The sequence below is a fragment of the Echiichthys vipera genome (genome assembly GCF_963691815.1).
Source record: "Echiichthys vipera genome assembly, chromosome: 4".
NCBI lineage: Eukaryota > Metazoa > Chordata > Actinopteri > Perciformes > Trachinidae > Echiichthys > Echiichthys vipera.
Window position 1 is genome coordinate 26,737,867 of NC_139829.1, and position 21,731 is coordinate 26,759,597.

A 21,731-nucleotide genomic window follows, 5' to 3' on the forward strand; every position below is an offset into this window, starting at 1 on the left:
GTCGAACAAAACACCAACAGAGATGAAAACATCAGAGGAGTGGTTACAATATGATGTGCTTCCTAATTTGTTTTATTCAGGAATTTGTTTATAAGAAAGATGGAAAGAAGAAAAGAGCGTTTCCTCTCTAGTATTTCTTCCTGTGGATGGTATGCTGGCAGGGTCAGTCGGTCAAAGCGTGTTAAAAGGGCTCCTCTGATTGCATGCCTACTGGCTGACACAATAGAGCCACTAATCTTCTTATTTGGAATCCAGTGGCTGGCCATATCTTAATGAAGCTGTAATGAGCTGTTGAAAATCCCTGAATTGCGGGAGGGATTATTGAATTGAAACAACTCTGGTAATCATAACATTCGAGTAGCCACTCAGTATTTACTGCCCATTGAGCCACATTTTCATCCACTTATTAGAGCGGATTGCTCCAGCTTGTTTTTGTTGTAATTCTGACCCCCAGTCTTCTTTTGTTTGTTTATTCTCAGTAAAGCCTGGCGTTGTGGTTGCATTGTCAGTGCATCAAGGTGTGCATGTATGCTATCTGCTGGGTGATTACGACTTGCTGACAGACCAGCAAGACAGAAAACCAGGGGAAATAAACAGCAGGGTCTGAGAGCGTAAACAGAATTCATAAATGAGCACTTTACATAAAATTGACTCACTCGCTCATTTTGCTGTATGTTGTTTTTAACTTCACTAGCACATTTTTATTACTTGTTAGAATGTTGCAAAAATATGGATAGTAAGATAATACAGGGTTCAAACTTATAAGCAGATAGAAATGAGGTTACATTGTGGAGTTGCCAGCATTCACTGTGTCAAATCTAGAGACACTCACAAGAGGTATAGTTCTCTGTTTAGCATCCTTTTCACAGAGTAGAAGTGCCACTTGAGCATTTGTCAGTTTATAGATGTTGCTGTCATGTCAGCCTTTCCGTACACACAGTGTGCAGTGCAGTGTGTAAATAAAAGAGAACAGGCATAGACATGGGCAACAGGAACACAGTACACATGCAGGAGGCACCCACTTCATACCTGCAGGGAAATATCACACTAGAGAAGACGATGCAGACATAAGACTTTTAGTTGCTCCTAATAATTCAGTCTGGTCTTATTTGATCTTAGTATTAGTATTATTTGTTCCAGTTTTAATGTCCCTGAATCACATTAGCTGATCCTCTGTCCCTGTATGTGTGTCGCTGCAGGTCTCAGCATCCGTGGTGCCCAGGAGGAGGACCCCCCGGACCCCCAGCTCATGCGTCTAGACAACATGCTGCTGGCGGAGGGTGTGGCAGGACCGGAGAAAGGCGGCGGATCGGCCGCCGCTGCCGCAGCAGCCGCAGCCTCCGGCGGGGCAGCCGATAACTCCATCGAACATTCCGACTACAGAGCCAAACTCACCCAGATCAGACAGATCTATCACACAGAGCTGGAGAAATACGAGCAGGTGAGGAGTCTTGAGGTTAAGATATTCCCAAGAACAGATTCAGGATTCAGTTTATATTTTTTGCTTGAAATACCCCACCTCTTCATGTACTACTGCCAAGAAAAGGTGAACAACATCAATTTTCTTCTTTTTTTCATCATCCAAATTTGTCTAACGGCTATTTGAAATTCAGTTTGAGTTGTACTTCACACTTCACATCGCTTCAGAACACCCAGAACAGCTCATTCCCTGCATTAGCCAGAAAATTGCAGAGATTATGCATGACGGGAGAGACTGTGTTATCATCTTGGGAAAAAAAATGGCAGTATTATTCACTGTGTTGTAGCTGATTATAGAGATCCAAAGGAGAGCCTTAGTCATCTGTGTTAAATGAAAGTATGATCAACTCCTTCACCTAGCACTTTGAGCCTGCCATTAAGCACAGGCATTATGGGCGGAAATAGAAGGTGTAACAGTGATGCCTCAGCAAACCAGTGAGGTAAATTAGACTAATTTACTCTGTGCTCTCTGAGAGAGGAGGTGGGTACGCGGGGGCACACACAACACTTCGCCTGGAGTAAATGCATCTTTCTTAAGGGTGTTTCCAGGTTTTAATTATCTAAATGTAAATACTTAACGAATTTTACTCAGAGTAATGAGCTAAAGTGTGCACTACGTAAATGAGTTATTCTAATTAATCATGTATGAACTAGTGGTTTAACGAAAAGCTGTTTAAATTCGCTCTGCATTAGGGCCGAGCCAAATTGCAAATCTGCATTTATATTCAAAGATGACTTCACCTATTTTGTCACCAAAGTAATGTATAAACTCTGTTGCAGCTTTTAACAGAAAGAGCGTGCATTTAATAAACTCCTTTCCTATGTGAAAAATGTACATGACTTTAGAGTATCAGACAAAGAGCTTTGGTAAGTTCACTGCTGTGATTTGGGACATTTACCGAACTCATGTTGGCTGTACTTTTTGTCTTTTGGCAGGCATGTAACGAATTCACTACCCATGTGATGAACCTGCTGAGGGAACAGTCTCGCACGCGGCCCATCTCCCCCAAAGAGATTGAGCGCATGGTGGGAATCATCCACCGTAAATTCAGCTCCATCCAGATGCAACTGAAACAGAGCACCTGTGAGGCTGTCATGATCCTGCGCTCCAGATTCCTTGATGCCAGGTCAGTGGATAGTGTAGTGCATATATATATTTATATGTGTGTGTGTGCGTGTGTGTGTGGGGGGGAGAGAGATTGTATTTGGTATCTAGAAACTTTTATTGCTTTTGTATGACCCATATAGGCAAACCCAGTGGGCGAGGTCATTTTTAGACAGCGTGCAGGTCGGAAGTTTGTTTCTCACCTTACTTTTCTGGCACAGCACACAGTATGAGCACTGCAGAGATGCATGATTTTAATTATGACCATGTCCCATGCATTATCCATTTCCAAGACAATCATGGCCCCGCACCTGAGAACAGTTAAGACCAAATGAAATGGGGGCAGAGTCATGTGTAATGGATGGAGGGGAGGTCATCAGCAGGTGTTGTGGATTACTCTAATCACTAACAGTGTGGTGCAGTGTGGCGCTCTGTGGAGGAGAGCAGCACAAGTTCAGGCCAAACAAGCCAAGTGGAAGCACATTTTGCTTGGCCATTGCCTGTGTGAAACAGTAAACAAGGCAAAATAAGCAAATGCTCAACAACATGATAAGTAGTGCCCTTGGGAGGGAAGGGGACCCAGATCTAGTTAGAGTTTGCTTGTTTCTACTGGAGATCCCTGGGGCTGTGGCACTTCAGGAACAATGCTCAACTGTGCATGCCATGATTTCTATAATGTACCGAGATGCACTCCGACTGGGCTTTGCGCTCCATCACGAAGCCCACCCATCCGCTGCACTAAACTCCACACATTACACGCTTGGACTGGAGATTGGAGACCAACAGACCAAATTAAACATTGTATGTGTTTTGTGATTGTGTGTGTGTATGTGTGTGTGTATGTGTGTGTGTGTGTGTGTGTGTGTTTGTGTGCGTGTCACTTTATTGGTTGGAGTCGTTTCTTCTGTGTGTTGACGAGACTCTTGGAGCAGGACACAATATCCTGCTCCTGAGGGCCCTTAGAGCCAATTCCTCATTATTTTCACCATTTATGTGTGAGATTGATTGTGCAATTTGTGCGATCCAAATGGATGAGTTAATGCTGGTCCCGCTAATAGGCTTGCTCTGCCTTTCTCTCGTTCTGCTCCCCATTCAGGCGGAAAAGGAGAAACTTCAGCAAGCAGGCGACGGAAATCTTGAACGAATACTTCTACTCGCACCTCAGCAACCCGTATCCGAGTGAGGAGGCTAAAGAGGAGCTGGCCAAGAAGTGCAGCATCACAGTTTCCCAGGTGGGTAGCGCTCATCTAACAGTAGATGGTGGGGTAATAATCAGGGTGGGAAAGGCTAAAACCTAGAGGGATAGTTACCGTAGGTCACACCACCAAGACACAATGTCCTTAGCTAACCTTGACATTGTGGCTGCCTAATGATGCTTCAGTCAAGGCTGGTCCCAGTCAGTCAGAGCAGGGCCACAGGGAGGGGAGGCCCATATCATCTTGGCCTCAATCAAAGCACTATGCTGTCCTTCCTTAGCCGCCCCAACGCTGAGTCCCCTGCCATTTTCCCTCTCATTCCCATCTACCATGTGTGCTCTCTCTGTTGCCTGGTCAGTCACTCAGGTCATAAACTGGGAAGACAAATGGCATCATCCATTACTTTAAAAAAAAAGCAGTTAAGTCTGGTGCTTCAAAACACTAGATGATACTGGCAATTTATTTGTATGTTTGTCGTTCAAGTGACCTTGCAGGACTCTGCTAATTCACAGTTATATTTTAGACTTTCCCCTTTAGCCACAGCCTCCTTGTTGGGTAAACCCGAAAGGCAATATCTCTCACACCTAACCCCCACATCCACAGTATTATTATCCTGTGCTCTCTTTTTTTCTGCTATGATTGTGACTACTATCTAGATTTTTTTCTTCCTATTGTTCTATGGTTGTCCTCATGAGACACTATATCACAGAAACATGAATCTATACAATAATCTGCAGTGTTTTTTTCTGTGTGGGGAGGGGGTGTTGAGGGGTTATATTGAGTGTAGTCATGAAGAGTCAGATACTGTAAAAGCCCATTCTTTTTTGCCTTCAGGGGGTGGGAAGCACCATCACAGTATCACAGGTATGTCATAACTTCTCCTGATCCACTGTTTTCATTTTTTTGTACCTCCTTTGTTTATGTATGTAATAGCCTCACAGTTTTCCACTGCACAGAACCTCCCTCCCTCACACTACTGGAGCAATGCTAATGTTATCATGAATGACAGTATTACAAACTGACATTTTTTTTTAAAGATCGGATAAGCCGCACTGACATCCCACCTTTAAATAGCACACGAACACAGAGAATTTTTTTTGTTGTTTTGTAAGCTACACTCATGTTATCACCACATTATGTCTGTACAAATGTGTCGCATTACTTTTTGGCTTTTGTTTACCCCATTATTTATCTATTTTTGTTTGTTGTAGAGCGTTGACTACTTGTGTGGTCTTTTGAACCTTCAAACTGCGCTCAGAAATGATTAACCCCCCGCTTGCCCTGTGATCGCTGTGTGCTTTAATAGCGGTTAAAGAAATGGCCACCGACCCTCACAAATGGAAACCCCACTCTGTTTTCTGAGTGCCTCGCAAAAAAAAAAAACAGGCCACCGTTCCAGTTCCCATGAGAACAAATCAGTCTATGCAGAAATTAGAGGGCTTTTAAAAATTCACTTGAACTCATCTCAGGCCCCATTAGTGGCGTACTCCTCGACTGGCGGAGGCCACTGCAGACATTCTTATTGACTTATTCTTAGTGCTTTGGCTCATTTTAAGTGAGTAACAAAGTCTGAGGCTCGACATGATGCCGAGTGCGCCGTAAGTGTGTTATCCCTCACCGTGCCCCTGCATTTCAGAGACGCAAACCGCTCGCTGTGGCCACTCTGAGGGCTAGGCCAAGTCATTTCTCAAACACCCGCAAAATACTTTTTTGCAGGCTTTGTTGATTGCCAAAGCAGTTCATTAAGAAAAAAAACCATCCGTCGTGAATGGTATGCCAATATCAGTCCACGGCTATGCTCGATGCATCATCGCTGACGAAACACCCCACGTCGTTTCAGCAAGGATGATTTAAAATGCAAGTGATGCACAGTCATCTTCCCTTCACCTCAGGAGTTCCCTGCAGATCAAATCCAGTGTTTCAGTTATAACTAAATGCTGCAGTGATAATCTCGAACAAAAAAAAACCCACAATGTCAATGTGTCCGATTTTATTAACAACAGAAAGAACAATAAGCTACGATTACCCAAGTGGCTCTCTTAAATGCAGGATCCCATCTTATTCCCTCTGTCACTCTGCATGCTCTGTGCTGGGCCCCTGAATGAAGGCATGGGATTGGATGGCTGTGGTTTATTTAAGGGTTTACTAAGGCCATATTGGACATAATGTGTGTGAATGATTCCACATTTAAGGAAGATTCCTCTGCAGGGACTCCTTTACATTTTTCTCCTGAGTGACACTTTTCAATATTTCAGATCACAGTGAATTTAGAGAAGTTAAGACTTGAGCTCTTATTCATTATTAATGCGGCCTGTATAATTGATGGTATCACAGCTAGTGAGACCACCTCTGTATTTGTATTTAAGTCTTAGGGCATTGTAATCTCAGATATATTGAGATCATAGTATTGACCTGAAATAGAGTGAAATAGTTTGAATTATTAACTACAGCTCCACGGCCTCTCTAGCGGGCAGTGGTATTGTGTTCTTGCAAGGAGTCCGCATGGTCATTATACAATTGTTACCTTTGAGGCTGCTGATGTCAGGTAATTCAATCTCACAACCAGTTTCTCACCACATATATGAGTCAATTGAACGCATGGCCTGCCACAAGATAAAAGGGAATTAGTTCTGTAGATTGGGTTGTGCTCCACACCTTATAGTGCCATGCATTTGTTCAATATTTAGCTGAACCTGTGAATCACTAAAGCCAGAGTTCAGTGGGCAGGAGAGAAATGTGCGTGTGGAGTGGAGAAGGGTTGTGCAACGACATCCAGAGGATTTGATCTGTTCATGCTTGTAACACCATATAGTGGTGGAATACAGTCATAACACACTTCATCACCATAAAGGACAAGAGCAGATAGAGTAATTAAAGTTAATGTTTCAATATAAAATGGTAGAATTTGCATGTATCACTGCCATACTTGGTAAAAAAGTAAACTAGTGTCTATCTACCACTGTCAACTTTCAGACTTAATGATACAAATGTGTCTTCATGCGCATACACTGACACCAACCCAACTGACATTTTAACAAATGTAGTTCTGTGTAATACACTGATTGCACAAACATTTTGTTAAATTAAACAGACTGATGAGCTTTAGAAAACATTTTCAATGATTTCCAGGGGTTTGTGGGCACTTTGAGCTGTCTGAAAGAGCGAGAATGTTGCATCGTCTTCAGCTCTACAATCCACTATAAGCAGGTTAAGTAAAAAGGATGATGGTCAGGGCTTTCATTGCTTCCAATTAAACCTTGCTTGTTAGTTTAACCTCTAGGTAAACCCATCAAACAATTGATGTCAAGGAAACCCTGCCAACAGTGGGCCTCGCCTGAATGGTCATTAATTTTAATTGCCTAGATATTAAAGATTTAGAGCACAGAGACGTGCAGGATAGAAATGATCTGATGTCCTGCAAATCCAGTCCGTTTTTACGCCACAGCATTGGCGGGCTGCTGGGGATATTAAAATTTAAGCACATGGGTGGAAATTAAATAAAGCGTCATTAGGGGCAGCTGCTCTTTGGCTGGTCCAGCCGAGGGCTGCTGCAGGGCCTGAGAGGGGGGCAGCAGCGCAGCGACACGACACTCTAATTTATAGAACCATTAAAAACAAGCATCATCTCATTATTATTCCACTATTATTGCAGAGCCAGCATTCACACATAAGGTGCACCGCTCATACAACTTTTCAGTGTCTGACTGATGTTGGATGTCATCATTTCAATTGAACAAAATTAGCATTTTCAACTGCTCTAAATCTGAATATACCCAATTCAGACGTTTATTTAAATTCCCTCTGCCTTTAAAGTCCCATTTTGCTGCAGTAATATATAAATAAATATATATTTATTTATTTGTTTCAACACATCAATTAACACTGACTGCCCCGAAAATCTGTGTTTACTGCTTCACGTCTGCAGGTTTTTACCCTCTAACTCTTGTTTTTGATAATTACAAACAATAGTTGCCTCCAGAATCACTGAGCATGCACGTATACACACACACACACACACACACACACACACACACACACACACACACACAGGTTGTGGTTTCATTGCTGTATTAATGTTTTCTCATTTTTAAAATTAAAGCAGCAACCCAGGCCAGCCATTAATTAAGATTGACTGTTTTTTTAGATTATTATTAACACTTTTAGTTAATTTTTTTTTCACAGATATACATTTTTTTTATCTTACTGTTCATGTAAAACTCAATAACATTAAATCACTTAAATTAGCTAATTGTAATTGTATTAACATAAGGTGTCAATCACCTAGACTCACTGATCTGGTATCAGTGAGCATCCTTCAGAGGGTAAATTATGAACGTTCATATATTTCACTGAGGGAAATGATAGTATTTTTTATCAAATGAGCCCTGCTATGAGAAATATAATATATTGACTTAAGTGTCTTTGCGATAGGAGCCCCTTGTGTGTTAGTTTTGTCAGGAGACAGATCTGAGAGCATGTCATGCTCCCATCCATGAGAAGACACAAGTGGCTCCTGATTATGGCTTAATTAGCTTGTGTACCCGGCGGACATTACTGCAGGGGCTGGGAATTGGGTACTTGATGGACCCAAACATGACATCTTGAAACAATCACACTGCTCAGTGCACGGTGCTGTGGCTGCTTGACGTCTGACTCCTCTGCTCCTCCTCCTTCTGCTCTACCACACAGGTATCCAACTGGTTTGGCAACAAAAGGATCCGGTACAAGAAAAATATCGGCAAGTTTCAGGAAGAAGCCAACCTGTATGCCGCCAAGACTGCTGTAAATGCAGCACATGCTGCAGCCGCTGCAGTGCAGAACAGCCAGGCCAACTCCCCTACCACACCTAACTCCGGTAGGCACTCCTGCATATAGACCAAAAAAAAAAAGATCTGCCCTCTACCTCAGCCCTTTACCCCGCTGCCTACCTGCCTCACTCTCTCATGTACAATTCACACAGGCAAGAGTGACAGGCTCTGCTCCCAGCTTGGGGATCACAGTGTCTCCTGTCTATAAGACAGTTGATGCCAAGCAAACTCATGCATAAAGAGAGCGTTCCTGACTTGTGAACCGAGAACACATGTATTTTTGGCAAAAATAAAAAAAAATTCAGAAGGATGCCATTGGGATTTGTTTTCCCTTGACTTTCACTCAACTTCCTGTCATTTGTAATGTAATGGTATATAGTCCCACTGAATGGAAGGGTTTTGTTTTTTTTGATAAATAAAATTACGCATAATTACTGGGAGCATTTAACCTACAGCATTATATCAAAATGGCGTTATATGCAGTTCATACTGAATACAAGTCATAAGGAAAACAGGAAGCCTAAAGGGAACGCATGTTTAGTCCGGATTAATGAGTAATGTAATGCTGAGTTTGGACTAGGTTGACCTGCGTCGGGATGTGGTAAGCTTATGAAGTGGTCCCTTTTTCTTGCACCCAGGATTCCAGATGAAAGATGAAGAGTTTCAGCTGGATTCTGCAGAGAGCAAAAACACTCTTTTAACCAACATGTTTACTGGTACTGGTCTTTTCATAAGCTTCTTATTGTCCTTGTCATTTACCATGTGATACCTCCCTGCCAACGTTAGATAGGAAGTAGGTGATGTGGAACAATTGGGAGCTTAAGCGACCAACCACATATAGAACCCCCCCCCCCCCTTGTGTTGTGTGATTTTCATTCAATGTGTGTCTCCTGCATTCGTAAAAAGACCCTCTTCAGTCCTCCTGCATATCGTCCTCTTATGTTCCTTTCTTTGCTTCCCTTACTTTCCCTCCTTCACCCTTGTAGTTGCCTGCTTTATGGGAGTCTTTCTTCTGTGTATTTGTCTGCTTGAGTCGGGTCTGAGTATGCAGACATGTGCGTGTGTGTGTGTGTGTGTGTGTGTGCATTCCCTTTATAGCCTTCTCATGTATTCAGCTACTTACATCCTCCCTTTCCAGGTTCTTCAGGTTCTTTTAACCTCCCAAACTCTGGGGACATGTTCTTGAGCATGCAGAGTCTGAATGGGGATTCTTACCAAGGGGCACAAGTCGGAGCCAATGTACAGTCACAGGTAGGATTAACAATCAGGGACAGTTCCTGACTACCAGCGCAGAGAGCTGTCCTTGTCTTGCCTGTGTACTGAGCCATCCACAGTGCAGTCTAAAGCACATTAAACCAAAAATAGAAAATAAGAAGGAAACACGCTGCTCATCCGAGGGGCAGTTCAAATTACCACAGCGAGGCCTCCTATAACCTCCGATTGACTAAAGTGTTTACTGACTATTTCGCTTTGGATGGAATATTTTGCCAGCCAAAATATAATCCCACCCCACTGCTATCATGCCGCAAAGCAATTTCCTGGTTACTATTTGAAACATTTTAAGTAAAACGTTTTGTGAATGCATCTGGCTTTGACTTGAACTCTTGGGTTGGTATTGGGTTTTTGGTACTGTGTTTTCCCCTTTTTCCTGTATTCTATATTGCTCTCTTCCTGTCTCATCCTGTTATTGTTTGTTGTTGATGTCTTCCATTTTGTAAGTTAGACTCAGCTGCACAAACGACTCACCGTGCACACAAAACTATGCTTATTCATGATTAAAGTAAAAAAAAAAAAAACAACACATACATAGTGTATTTGTTATTGAAGGGCTGGGCGATAAATCAATATGATAATTCATCATCTTTCAGTGGAATCGAGGTTGTGAAAATATATTATTTTGTGATATGCAATTACATTGTCTACAGTGGCAATAGCAAGCACATAAACTCCAACTTCTCATATTCCCTTTGAGCATATTTATCTTATTTGGACAAGTTTTACATTCTGAACATTGTACATTTTTATTTTTTTTAGCGCTACAATTTTTAATAAAATGAGAAAATACTCAGTATCTATTAATTTGTCAAGTATTTAATTCACACAGGAGTGTACAAAAATAGACTTGGTTAATTCATATAGACTTTTTTAACATCAAGTAACAAGTAACAAGTAACATGCTATATCAGTATATATATTGCTATCGAGATACGAATATGGTATGGAAGATCTTAGTCATATCACCCAGCCCCTACGTTACTGTCATTTGTTTGTTAGCTCATAGCCACTATAGCAATGTGTACTAGATTTGAGCATGCTAGTAATGTCAGTATGCTTTTGTTATTTCATTAGGAAATATATTAGCTGTGTTAGAAACGTGCTGTCTCAGGGGTCCCTTTGTGTCAGTATCTGTTGCTTCACTGAGCATGTTTACAGTTAGTGTTGACCTGCTTTGAGACACTCAGTTGACCAGCTTGTCCACTTTGTCTGTCCCCTCAGGTGGATACCCTGCGCCATGTTATCAGTCAGACGGCAGGATACAATGATGCTCTTGGGAGGAACACGATGTATAGTCCACATGGCTTAAATGTAAGTAAAGCTTTAATTGGTTAAGTACAGTTTATGCTGCAAAGTTATATTTTAAAGGTCCCATATTGTCAAAAGTTAGATTTCCATGCCTTTTTTATAATAAGGCAGGTAGAGGTGCTGTATCAATACTGTGAAAGTATCAAAACACTCAGTCTACAGAGCAATGCACACAGCCCATATTCAGAAACTGTGACTTTAAACGAGCCGTCAGGACTTCTGTATAGCTGTGATGTCACAACTATAGCTATAGGTAGAAAGTGCCGCTATTGCATAACCACACTCTCATGGTAGATACAGAGAGACATACAATCGCATGCAATTAAGCTTCCCACACATAGTATATTGTCACCTGATATGTATAAAAGTTGCATTTAATAAAACAAGTTACACAGCAGGGGAATAGAAATCTCCGGCTTTACTTTAATAAACATCTTTTAATATATTTTTTTTCACTCAAACCAAAAATCAGATGAAAAAAAAAGTATTTTCCCTGCACAGTATCTGTTGCATTTAGCTGTTTTTGAAACGCTTCACAGAATTTTCCATAGCCTTATCTTCATGATAAAATTTGAACATGTGATCGCCCGCAGCCCTTTCCAGACATGAATTCCATCTTCCTTGATGAGGTTTGATATGGCTCCTTTTTGTAAAGCAGCACACAATCTGAAGCTATCAGAGTAAAGATTAATTTCGTTGATGAGGGAGGATGAGGAGAGGGAGAGAGAGAGAGAGAAATAGCATCAGACAGCTCTCTCTCTATCTCTCTCTTTCTCACTACTGTATCACAATCTCAGTATTTGCTCCCTTTATATTGTTATGCCTGCTGGGTAAAATGCATGCATATTCAAATCTAATATTATTTAAAGCTTAAACATCAAAAGTAAGGTATTAGATTTACAGCAGTGTTGCTTGAAATTAATATAATATATATAAATATATATATTTATGTGAAAAAGAATTAGCACATTTTATGTAAACAAATGGTGGGGGCTGTTTGCAAGCATTCAGTGATTTCGGTGTCATGTTGGCTTTGCTGAAGCCTTATTGCTATAAGCTCTTTAGACATGTCAACTCCTACCAGGATCAAGCATTTTTCACTTTCTCACAAGGTTTCTCACTTCCTCGTGAAGTGTAGACCTGTGACTACTGGCTCAGCAGAGCTCAGCGTGATCCCTACAAAAACAGCAGCGCCGAGCAACCCTGACAGGAGAGAACCTCTACAAATGACAGTAATAAAACATTTTGAATAAGTCAAAATGGGGCAGAGCTCTTATTTTGTGGCAACAAAACCTTAAACGTCCACAGATATATTAGCATAGACTAACCTTTAGCTTTGTTGGTGGTGACGTAGAAGGATTCAGTAAAGGCTAGGTCATGCCTGGAGCAAAGCAAAGTCTCTCGGAGAGCCCCTGCCCTGTCACTTTCACTCAGCTCCCTCCACCTCACCCCAGCCTGAGCCCTCCCTCTTCTTGACTGACAGGAGAATATGTAGCGACAAGCTGTCTGCCGTTGCTGAAATCTGCTTAGACACTGATTTCCGGGACTGCTCCCATTGGTCGGGACACGAGACAAAATTGTTTCCAAGATGCTGATGCTAGTGTAATGCAAAGACTAATCACATAGTTGTATGTAAAACATGTTGATAGCAACTGGCATATCAGTGCAACCAAAAATCTATAAGTGCCTCTTCCATTTTTGGAGTGTTGTGTTACATTTTGGGTCTAAAAATGTTCCAATATCATATTGCAGGGTATGTAATTGTAAGATTGTAATCTCAACCTATTGTGTCCCAGGCTAATGGGGGATGGCAAGATGCAACGACTCCGTCTTCTGTAATATCTCCGACAGAAGGACCCGGAAGTGTGCACTCCGATACCTCGAATTGATCCGCTATTGATGCATCTTCGCCTCAAGCTGGGCATGGACTCTTTTCACTGGCTGACCAACTGCAGAGGACATACAAAAAAAAAACTTTTCACAACAGATTGGTATTTCCTGTACCTTCAAATTTCCCACGAACCATTGCCAAACACAAATGTCATCCTCCATTATTAATACCCAGTGTTTCCTGATCGTTCAGTGTTTTCTTTCCGTCTACATAAATCAGATGTGATCACCATGCTCTTATTTGTTTGTCGTAGGGGTAAGCACACATTATGTACAAACAGAAAACAGCTCTCAGATGACACTCAATAAACTTTCAGGATAATTAGCTCCTCAGAACTTAAATACTGGATGACACTCGTGCGTCTAATGTGACATTTTAAGCAGCCATTTGTTTAATTATTGATTTAATTACAACTCTCCATTTTGATAATTGCGTTCTTTTCAGTTCCTACAATACATAGATTAAAGCAGCTGTTTCTTTGACTGTAATGTGCTTGCAGTCTTGTCCAGCAACTCAACAATGCTACTGTTGACAGCTCAATGGCAGCTTTGTAGTTACTTTCAAGATTTATTTTTGCCTTACAGCCGTATACATTAGTAGAAGGAAATGGCTATTCAAACTCTGGAACATAAAGAAGTGTAATTGATTGCTTGACAATAACATGACACCGTTCCATATTTTATAATTTGATGTTTAGTATGTACATATGTAAACATTTTTTTTTTTTGTACTGCTTATCAACATGTCCCCCACAGTATATCATTCCTTCATGGAAACACAGGAGCAGAGCCCGTTACAAAAGCAAAAGTTGTACATAATATAGATTAAGAGTAATTATACCTCCCACCAATCAAAACACAGCTTTATTACCTCATTCAAATTCATACAAACCAATCATTTCCAACATTTCCGTAGCTTAGAGTGCTCACTTACTACCTCTAAACAATTTCGCCACCATAGTTTCTTTTGCCCTTATTTAATGTTTTTATGTTGTTATTTTGATTGCATCTTGTAACACTGTAAACTCTTCATCCTCTATGTAATCTAATGTATATTTTAATCTTTTAATAAAATGATGTTGCTGTACCGCAACTTAAAATGACAAAATAAAAAATGAAAATGATAACAATATTAATACCATGAAAAAGAGACGGGGGTTGGGGGGGTTGGGCGGGGGGGTTGTTCGTCTGTGGCTTTTACGAGGGGGTGCGATGGACATTGTTGATAAATAAACACCGAACAGTGAAACTGTTGTAAATACTGAAGAAAAAAAACATTTTGAATGTTGCTCATCTTGTTACTAAATCATACGGGAAAAAAAGAGAAAAAAATCACTATAAAAACCGTAATGCATAGAGGTTTCAGTATTCAGAACTGTACATTTCTAGCTCTGTTCAACGGGGTTCAAAACTTCTTTTCTCTTTTTTCTATTGTATGTGATTCTGAACCTGAAAAAAGTCATGACAAATGATTTGTGGCAGTGATTCTAATGTATTAAAATGTTTAGTGTTACTTTCTAACCAGACTACACCCTGGACTGAAAAGTCTTCCTTGTGGTAGTTGTGTAATTTCAAACATGAATAAACCTTTTGCTTTCATGACAGCAAGGTGTGCTTTCTTTTTTTCAGTCAGTGCACGGGAGAGGCTTGGCACTTTTCTCCACCACAGACCGCCATTTCATTTAGGCCTGTACAACAGTGGCTTCTTCCCAGATATCAAGTTTTTAAAGTTCTAAATGGTTATTTTATATTAGAATGTATTCAGAAACTGCGTCTTCAAACAAGCTATATTACCCTATAAATGGGTAGAAAGTGCTGCTACAGTGCCATTACAGTCATTCCCCCGGCTGCAATGACAGTGCAGACTCAAAGTGCACACATACAGATGACCCGGTACCCATCAAAGCAGACTGGGCTTTTTCAGGAGGGGGTCTTGATGAGACAGGCATTAAAACAGAACATGAATACAGATTTATTCAGACAGAAAATAATATATATTTTATGGAAACACAAAATACAAGTATGAACCTGAAGATGAGCATGATATGTCCCCTTTAGGCCTGTACATCTGCTCTTATACCCCCCCCCCCCCATCAGTGAAACAACTTCATGTGTTTTCATGGCTCGAAGCAATTCCTTGCTTATTTAAATGAGCTTTATTTACCCATTTATAAAATATAAATTCACTCTAATATTGCATTTATAAATTCCTCATTTGCATGCAGTGATCCCTGCATATATAAGCCCTGCACAAGGTCTTTGCTCCTGTTTCATACGGTGAATAGAAGGTTAAGACTTAACCTGGTTTGCAGCTACTGTGGAGCTGACATGGTTAGCGCAATTAACTGAAATGTCAGGCACTTCTAATTCAGGCTATTTTGTCTGTCTGTTGTGGAAAGGCTGCCTTAATGGGTCATTGGTTACCAATTCCACATGGAGATTGACATCCATTTATTCTCATTTTCTCAACAGAGTTCTTCATTCCTGTCTTTCTCCTGTGCTTGTGTCCTGTGTTTGTCTCTCTCAGTCATGGACACTCCTGGAATACGGTGTAAATACCATTGAAACACACACTGCAGCTAATATAGAGAATATAGCTACTCACAACGTGCAGCTAATTTGAAATGTTTGTGCATGTGAGCGTGCACGTTTGGTGTTTGTTTTGATTTCAACAGACGAGTGTAGATAGACAGGAAAAAGAGGAAAGAGATGTAAGAACAAGAGTTTAATTCAAGCGCAAAGCACAGACGGTTTCCCGGGAGAGCATATTTGTCCACTCAACCAGTGAAGAACTTCATTGAACACCTTTCTCTTGAAATCATATCTTTATCCTGCTATCACACACCGATGCCACACATGTCCAAATGCCTGGAGATATTTTTTTCATTGCGATTTATATTAAAATAGCATTGCCTTTGAGGTAAATTTAAAAAAAGGAACTTTAAACTTTGCATACCACTATGTTTGTTATGATTATTAATAATGATTGGATTCTGCTTGAAGGAGATTTTGCAACATTGCATTGTTGTTTTATTTAACATTTATTGCATCGATCTGCACAAGCGAGTCTGCTCCATTTTAATGTTGTTGTTTTTTTTACTAATAAAACGGAGTGTGTATGCGCATGTATATTTCCTCTCACAGGAATTATGAAAGCATTTGGAGGTTGAAGTCCAGCACAGATGTACACCGCCATTTGAATTACAATCTACTTCATTTGCTCATTCTTCCTTTACAAATAGATACATTTGCTTTCCCAAGACTTCAACTATTGGATTTTAAGTACTGCACTCAGCAAAATTGGCCCCAGAACCTTTTAAATAAAGAAGTTACATTTTCTGAGATTATGCCTATTAGAGATTTTTCTAAGGTTCATTAAAGATGACATTTTCTAAGTAAAAATCACCATGAAAAGCATGCATCATTAAATATGGAAATCCAGAATTGTATTAGCAATATGCACATAGCTAGTGCCAATTAAATTAGAGAGAGATATCATTTATATCATTAAGGTAGAGTTCATATTAGATTAAACATAAAATGTAATTCTTTCACGGTTTGATTTATAGCGTATAGCGTATTGTTCAGAGACCCATGTTATACTGCATTTCAACAGAGAGATTGTTTATATTAAAATGTAAAAAGGTCTAATTGCATCACACTATCGCTAAATTAAACTGAAATTCACAAGCTGGCACACATGTATTTTTCATTCTTAAATGTGACTCTATTTACACACACACAGCCCTTAAAACACCATTAGTGTCTGCGACTTTGTTTTTCACTAAATAGTTAGTACTTTTTTAAAACCCTCGCTGAATTCAAGACAACATGCAATATGATGCAGCTTTGATCCGTGATCAAAGATTAGGATATGTGCAGAATGGGGAACGTAGAAACAGGGAATATTCCAGAAAGCAGGTTATTGAGAGGGCTGATTTTATAGACTTCATCTCCAACCAAATACCTAGCAAGACCAGATTATTTCAACAATTTCTGCACTTAATGCACCTGGTTTCAAAACACATATTGTATCTGAGATCCCACACAACTTGAATAAGACATGTTGAGAGACAGATGCAATGTTCAGGTTTAATTTAGTTTTGTAATTTGGCATTTTTGCAGCAGAACTCAAGCCAGGATGATGCCATCTTAGGTACGTGTGTTGGTGCACTTTTCTTCAAATCTGGCTTTTATTTCTAGCATCCTTTGGGTGTGATGTGTCCTTGATTCACTTACTGTATAGGTATTAAAACACTTGTCCACCCTTTAATTCAATTCCCTCTATTTAGCATTTATAAACACAATATATGAAGATTAATTACGTGCTTTTTAACACACTATAAGACAGATATAAGGATGTAGGAAGTGTTTTCTTAATTTTACCTTTGTGTCAGCATACCATATATGATATAAAAAGAAACAACATGTTATTTTTTTAATAACTCGTTTTGGAGCTTCATGTGAAGTTGGTGCAAATACAGAGTTACAGCCATTTATTGGTTTTTGTTTTGGGCATTTTTTTAGTAGACAATATGACAGTAATACATTTTTGAGCTCTCTTTATATTTTGGCAATTTCACCTCTGAAGGTAAAATCAATATCCAAGTATTATCTAAAATTGGAAAATTGACAATCAAATCGTTGATATATGGAAGAATACAGGTGACTTTTTAAAAAATACACACACACACACACGCACACACACACACACACACACACACACACACACCGACACACACACACACACACTTAGCATAGAATCCATGCTAAGCTATATAGATATTGCTAATTGCTGCTGCTCATGGAGGAATTGTTGGGTCTCATTATTCATAAATAAGCCATGGAGTTTGGGATAACTGTTGTTATGATTTGGCTCTATAAATACAATTGAATTAAGTGTTACCAATACATTTAAGAACTTTAATGTAATAACTTTGAATCTAACTGTCCTTTATGATTTGTGTCCACTGCCAGTGAGACGACTTTGGAAATGACTTAAGCCCTTCAGACTGGTTGTCTGCTCCCTTTAATGTGTGTGCCTATTATTCAATGAGAGTTAATGGTGACATGCTACTTTCATGTTGTGAGGCTTATCTAAAAATTATAAACTTTATTTAACTTGTGAATTTAACTTGTTTGCAAGCATTGTTTTACATCTCAACACCATTATAAATGAAGATACCAACTCACTGGTCATACGAGGTAAAATAAAGGTTGAACGATTGATTGAAAAAGTACTTTAGCTGACTCATGTGCTGTGTCAAGGCTTTACAAAGATATATTTGTGCGGCATACCCTTTTTCTGGAACAGGGGCTTTTCTGGAGCTATATATCTGACACTGAAAACCCATGATTCAGCTTAATTTTGATTTAACAGCACTGGTTAACATGCGCTTTCCTTTCTTCCTGGAATATCCCCTTTGCATAATGATTGTTCTAGAGCTTGCTTCATGAGATGCTCATAAAGCCAGAGACATGAGCTTGAGAGTAGTGTACAGTGGTTGATTTACTCAGCAGGAGTATAATGGACCACAGACTACTGACTTCTATTACGAGATGAGTCCTGAGTGGCCTTTGAGCTTAAAACAGTGGAGTTAATTAACACTTGATCCCACCTAGCTCCTTACATCCTTAGAAGCTCATTTTCAATTTCATTTCAGCCCATTCACCTATTTTGGTGCTCAAAGATGGCTTTACGATCACATGCAGCCTCATCTCTGAGCTGATGGTGGCTTATCATAGCTTGTTGGGCAAAGGCAAGCATGTGAAGGCTTGTGACAGGAGACAGATGTTTGCCATACCTCTTAGCAGACGCGTGTCAGCAAGCAAGGGCTGCCTTTGTGCAGCTCAAATACACTGACACCAAGACACACAAAAAAATAGAAAACAGCAAAAAACAGAACCTGTATCTGTCTTGGTCTGTGTCTGTCTCTCTCTGTCACACACATGCACAAACTGCAAAAGACAAATTCAATCATTATATCATGCAACTTTATTAAATCAATGACTGTATCTATTTAAAGTTTGGACCTTTCCACTTTGGCTTCATATACACTTCATTACAGAGCCGAGTGTATCATCATACACTGAACTGCACAACTTACATAGCAGGTGCAAGTCACCAAGGCAGGTGACAGATGTAACCTACGGTATGGAGCACAGTTTCATATAAAGCCACTAAAGCTTCAAGTATTGTAATAGAAAACTGATTGTGGTGACAGCTCTTAAATTAATTTGGTCTATAGAGGTGCAGGATCTGCTTTTGATTAATAGTGGTGTTTCATTCATACTTAATCCTTACTGTTATTTAAGGAATAAATATGTTAATTCGTGTGGCATTTCTTTAAATGAGCAATGAAAGGACGATATGTTTTAGAGGCAGGGATATAATACATTGTCATAATGTGAACATGGCACTCGGTCTGGTTCATGTGCCAGTTACGCTTAACACTAATGTTTCCATTTTGCTGTGACTGGAACAACTGGAAATCTTACCTCATAAAGATGTATTCTCCCACAGCTGAATTCATTGCATTGTTTTTTAATAAATAAATATCAAGCATGGAATTATCCACAGCAATAACCCACTAATTTTCATGAAAAAATGTAATATTTCAAAGGTCCAGTGTGTAGTGTTTAAAGGGGGTCTATTGTTGATATAATATTAATAACTAGGTTTTAGTGTATAAAACACGAAAATAAGAACCATATTAGATCATGTATGAGCTGCTTCTATCTACATATGGAGCCACTATGTTGCACCGCCATGTTCTACAGTCGCCCTTAACAGACAAACTCATTAAACAAACCAATGCCCATTTAAGGCTTCTCCATTTTCACGTCAGCCACTATAGATGTCCTATACGCGCTTGGCACACGGGAGAAGTTTCAGTTGGTTGCCAGCTGCACCCTCACCATTCGATGCCAGTGAACCACTGAATCCTACACATGTGACTTTTAAGGGAAGAATGCAAAATAAGTGTTGATGTTAATATTTCAGTACCATATATTGCTCAATTTAATAAAATCTGCCATGCATGAGGTAGAAAGCTTTAATTGTTCAAATGAGTTTTACAGGGAAACCATACTGAAATTGTTACTTGCTTACTTTGAACCACTTGCGGGGCTATGGGTCAGTATTATTTTTAGTAGTAGTATTTACTGTATATTAGTGGGTCCCCAATTTGTTTGTATTATGCACACACAATGAAGCACATGCACACTCTCGACAGTAACGCATCAAAAAAACGAAACAATGTGCAAACAAAGGCGATGAAAAAGAAGACTGTAAGATGATAGATACATGTTTTCATTGTTTTAAGGTACCTTTAACATAAAGACCCTGGCAAAGAAGCATTTCATTTTCATCTTCATGTCCACAATATACAATAGACATCATATATTACTGGTATTGTCTTAATCGACACAAGTAAAACAAATATCTTTCAATGGTTGTTTGAATCATATAAACCATTACTAACTGAATTGTTTATCCATGCATTTATATATATGCTGTCCCTGATATTTCTTTAGATTTCTTTATATAAATATATATTGCACAGGTTTTTGTAAAGAAATCTCAGGGACAGCATTTCTCGAAGGCCGTGGGTATTAACTGTGAATTTTTGGCGTTGGTGCATGGTATGTCAGCGTTGGAGTTGGCAGGCCATGCCCATGGACAATTGCATAACTGTTGAGGCTGATGGAAAAACTTGATTAGGTTGGCAGGGCACAGTAAAACAAGGGCTGAGTCAAGGGTACACCCTAAAGTTATGATTGGGCAGCAGCGTTGGCATGAAAAACGATCCTAAGGCCTGTTGCTTAGAGAATGATCCATTGACGACATAAGAATGGGACACAGATTTGTGATCTGTGGGGTGAAAGTGCTTAGACAGGACAAAATAATTTACCATTGGAAATGGGTGCTCCGGGTATCTACTGTCTGGCTTAAATGTCTAAGTGTAATATGTAAATTCAATGTGTTCAAATATTACCCAGACTTTTGTCTCATGGTTTCTTCTTCTCTCTCCCAGTGTCTATACATCCTGACATCCAAAAACAAAAGATCTTGTTGTCAACTTGTCAACTGAAAAAAGATGTAACATGTTATCCAAGATTTGGCAAGTGGGTCATTAAGTAAGTATACCAGACAACAGACTAAATTCATGTACAAGCCTTAAATATATATATATATATATATATATATATATATATATATATATATATTAAAGTGACAAGTCTACCTAAAGTTACAACATGTTTGTGACTAGATGCCTCTGATGTTTGTTTTTGAAAACATAAAATGGCCTGTTTTAGTATCATTGGCTACATTTTCTCATCCTGGAGGTGGATGATTCAAAAAGTGATGACAACATGCTGAGAAAGTTTATCACAAGCATCTGCTGAATTAGCTGCTAAAGGAACTGTATGTCAGAGTTATATTTTAGGTTTGTAACCTGAATGAACCTTATTGATCACTCCAAAAATTTGCAAAAGGTGTGTGTTACTGTGTGTTCAGACCGTTCAATGAAAGCAGGTGAATAGAAACGAACAGACCCAATTTCAACCAGGGTGGCATGAATGACAAAAAAAATTGCATGCACCAATTGAAAAAGCTGAAAATTCAGCTGCTAAATTGGATGTTTTGGGCGAATAAACATGGGATGC

The 21,731-nt window shown here is 39.6% G+C and overlaps 1 protein-coding gene across 3 annotated transcripts in view; it reads left to right on the top strand.

Annotated features, from left to right (window-relative positions):
- pbx3b (pre-B-cell leukemia homeobox 3b) overlaps positions 1 to 13,441 on the top strand; it is a 57,124-nt gene extending 43,683 nt beyond the window's left edge. The window contains exons 3-10 of one of the 3 annotated variants that reach the window (XM_083911919.1): positions 1,200 to 1,441; positions 2,416 to 2,606; positions 3,681 to 3,816; positions 4,615 to 4,644; positions 8,470 to 8,635; positions 9,727 to 9,839; positions 11,085 to 11,174; positions 12,968 to 13,441. In XM_083911919.1, coding sequence (XP_083768045.1) covers positions 1,200 to 1,441; positions 2,416 to 2,606; positions 3,681 to 3,816; positions 4,615 to 4,644; positions 8,470 to 8,635; positions 9,727 to 9,839; positions 11,085 to 11,174; positions 12,968 to 13,060 — 1,061 coding nt within the window. In that variant the 3' untranslated portion in view covers positions 13,061 to 13,441. The remainder of the gene's footprint in view (positions 1 to 1,199; positions 1,442 to 2,415; positions 2,607 to 3,680; positions 3,817 to 4,614; positions 4,645 to 8,469; positions 8,636 to 9,726; positions 9,840 to 11,084; positions 11,175 to 12,967) is intronic. The other 2 variants (XM_083911920.1, XM_083911921.1) reach the window with 2 other exon arrangements.
- The last annotated feature ends 8,290 nt before the right edge of the window (positions 13,442 to 21,731 follow it).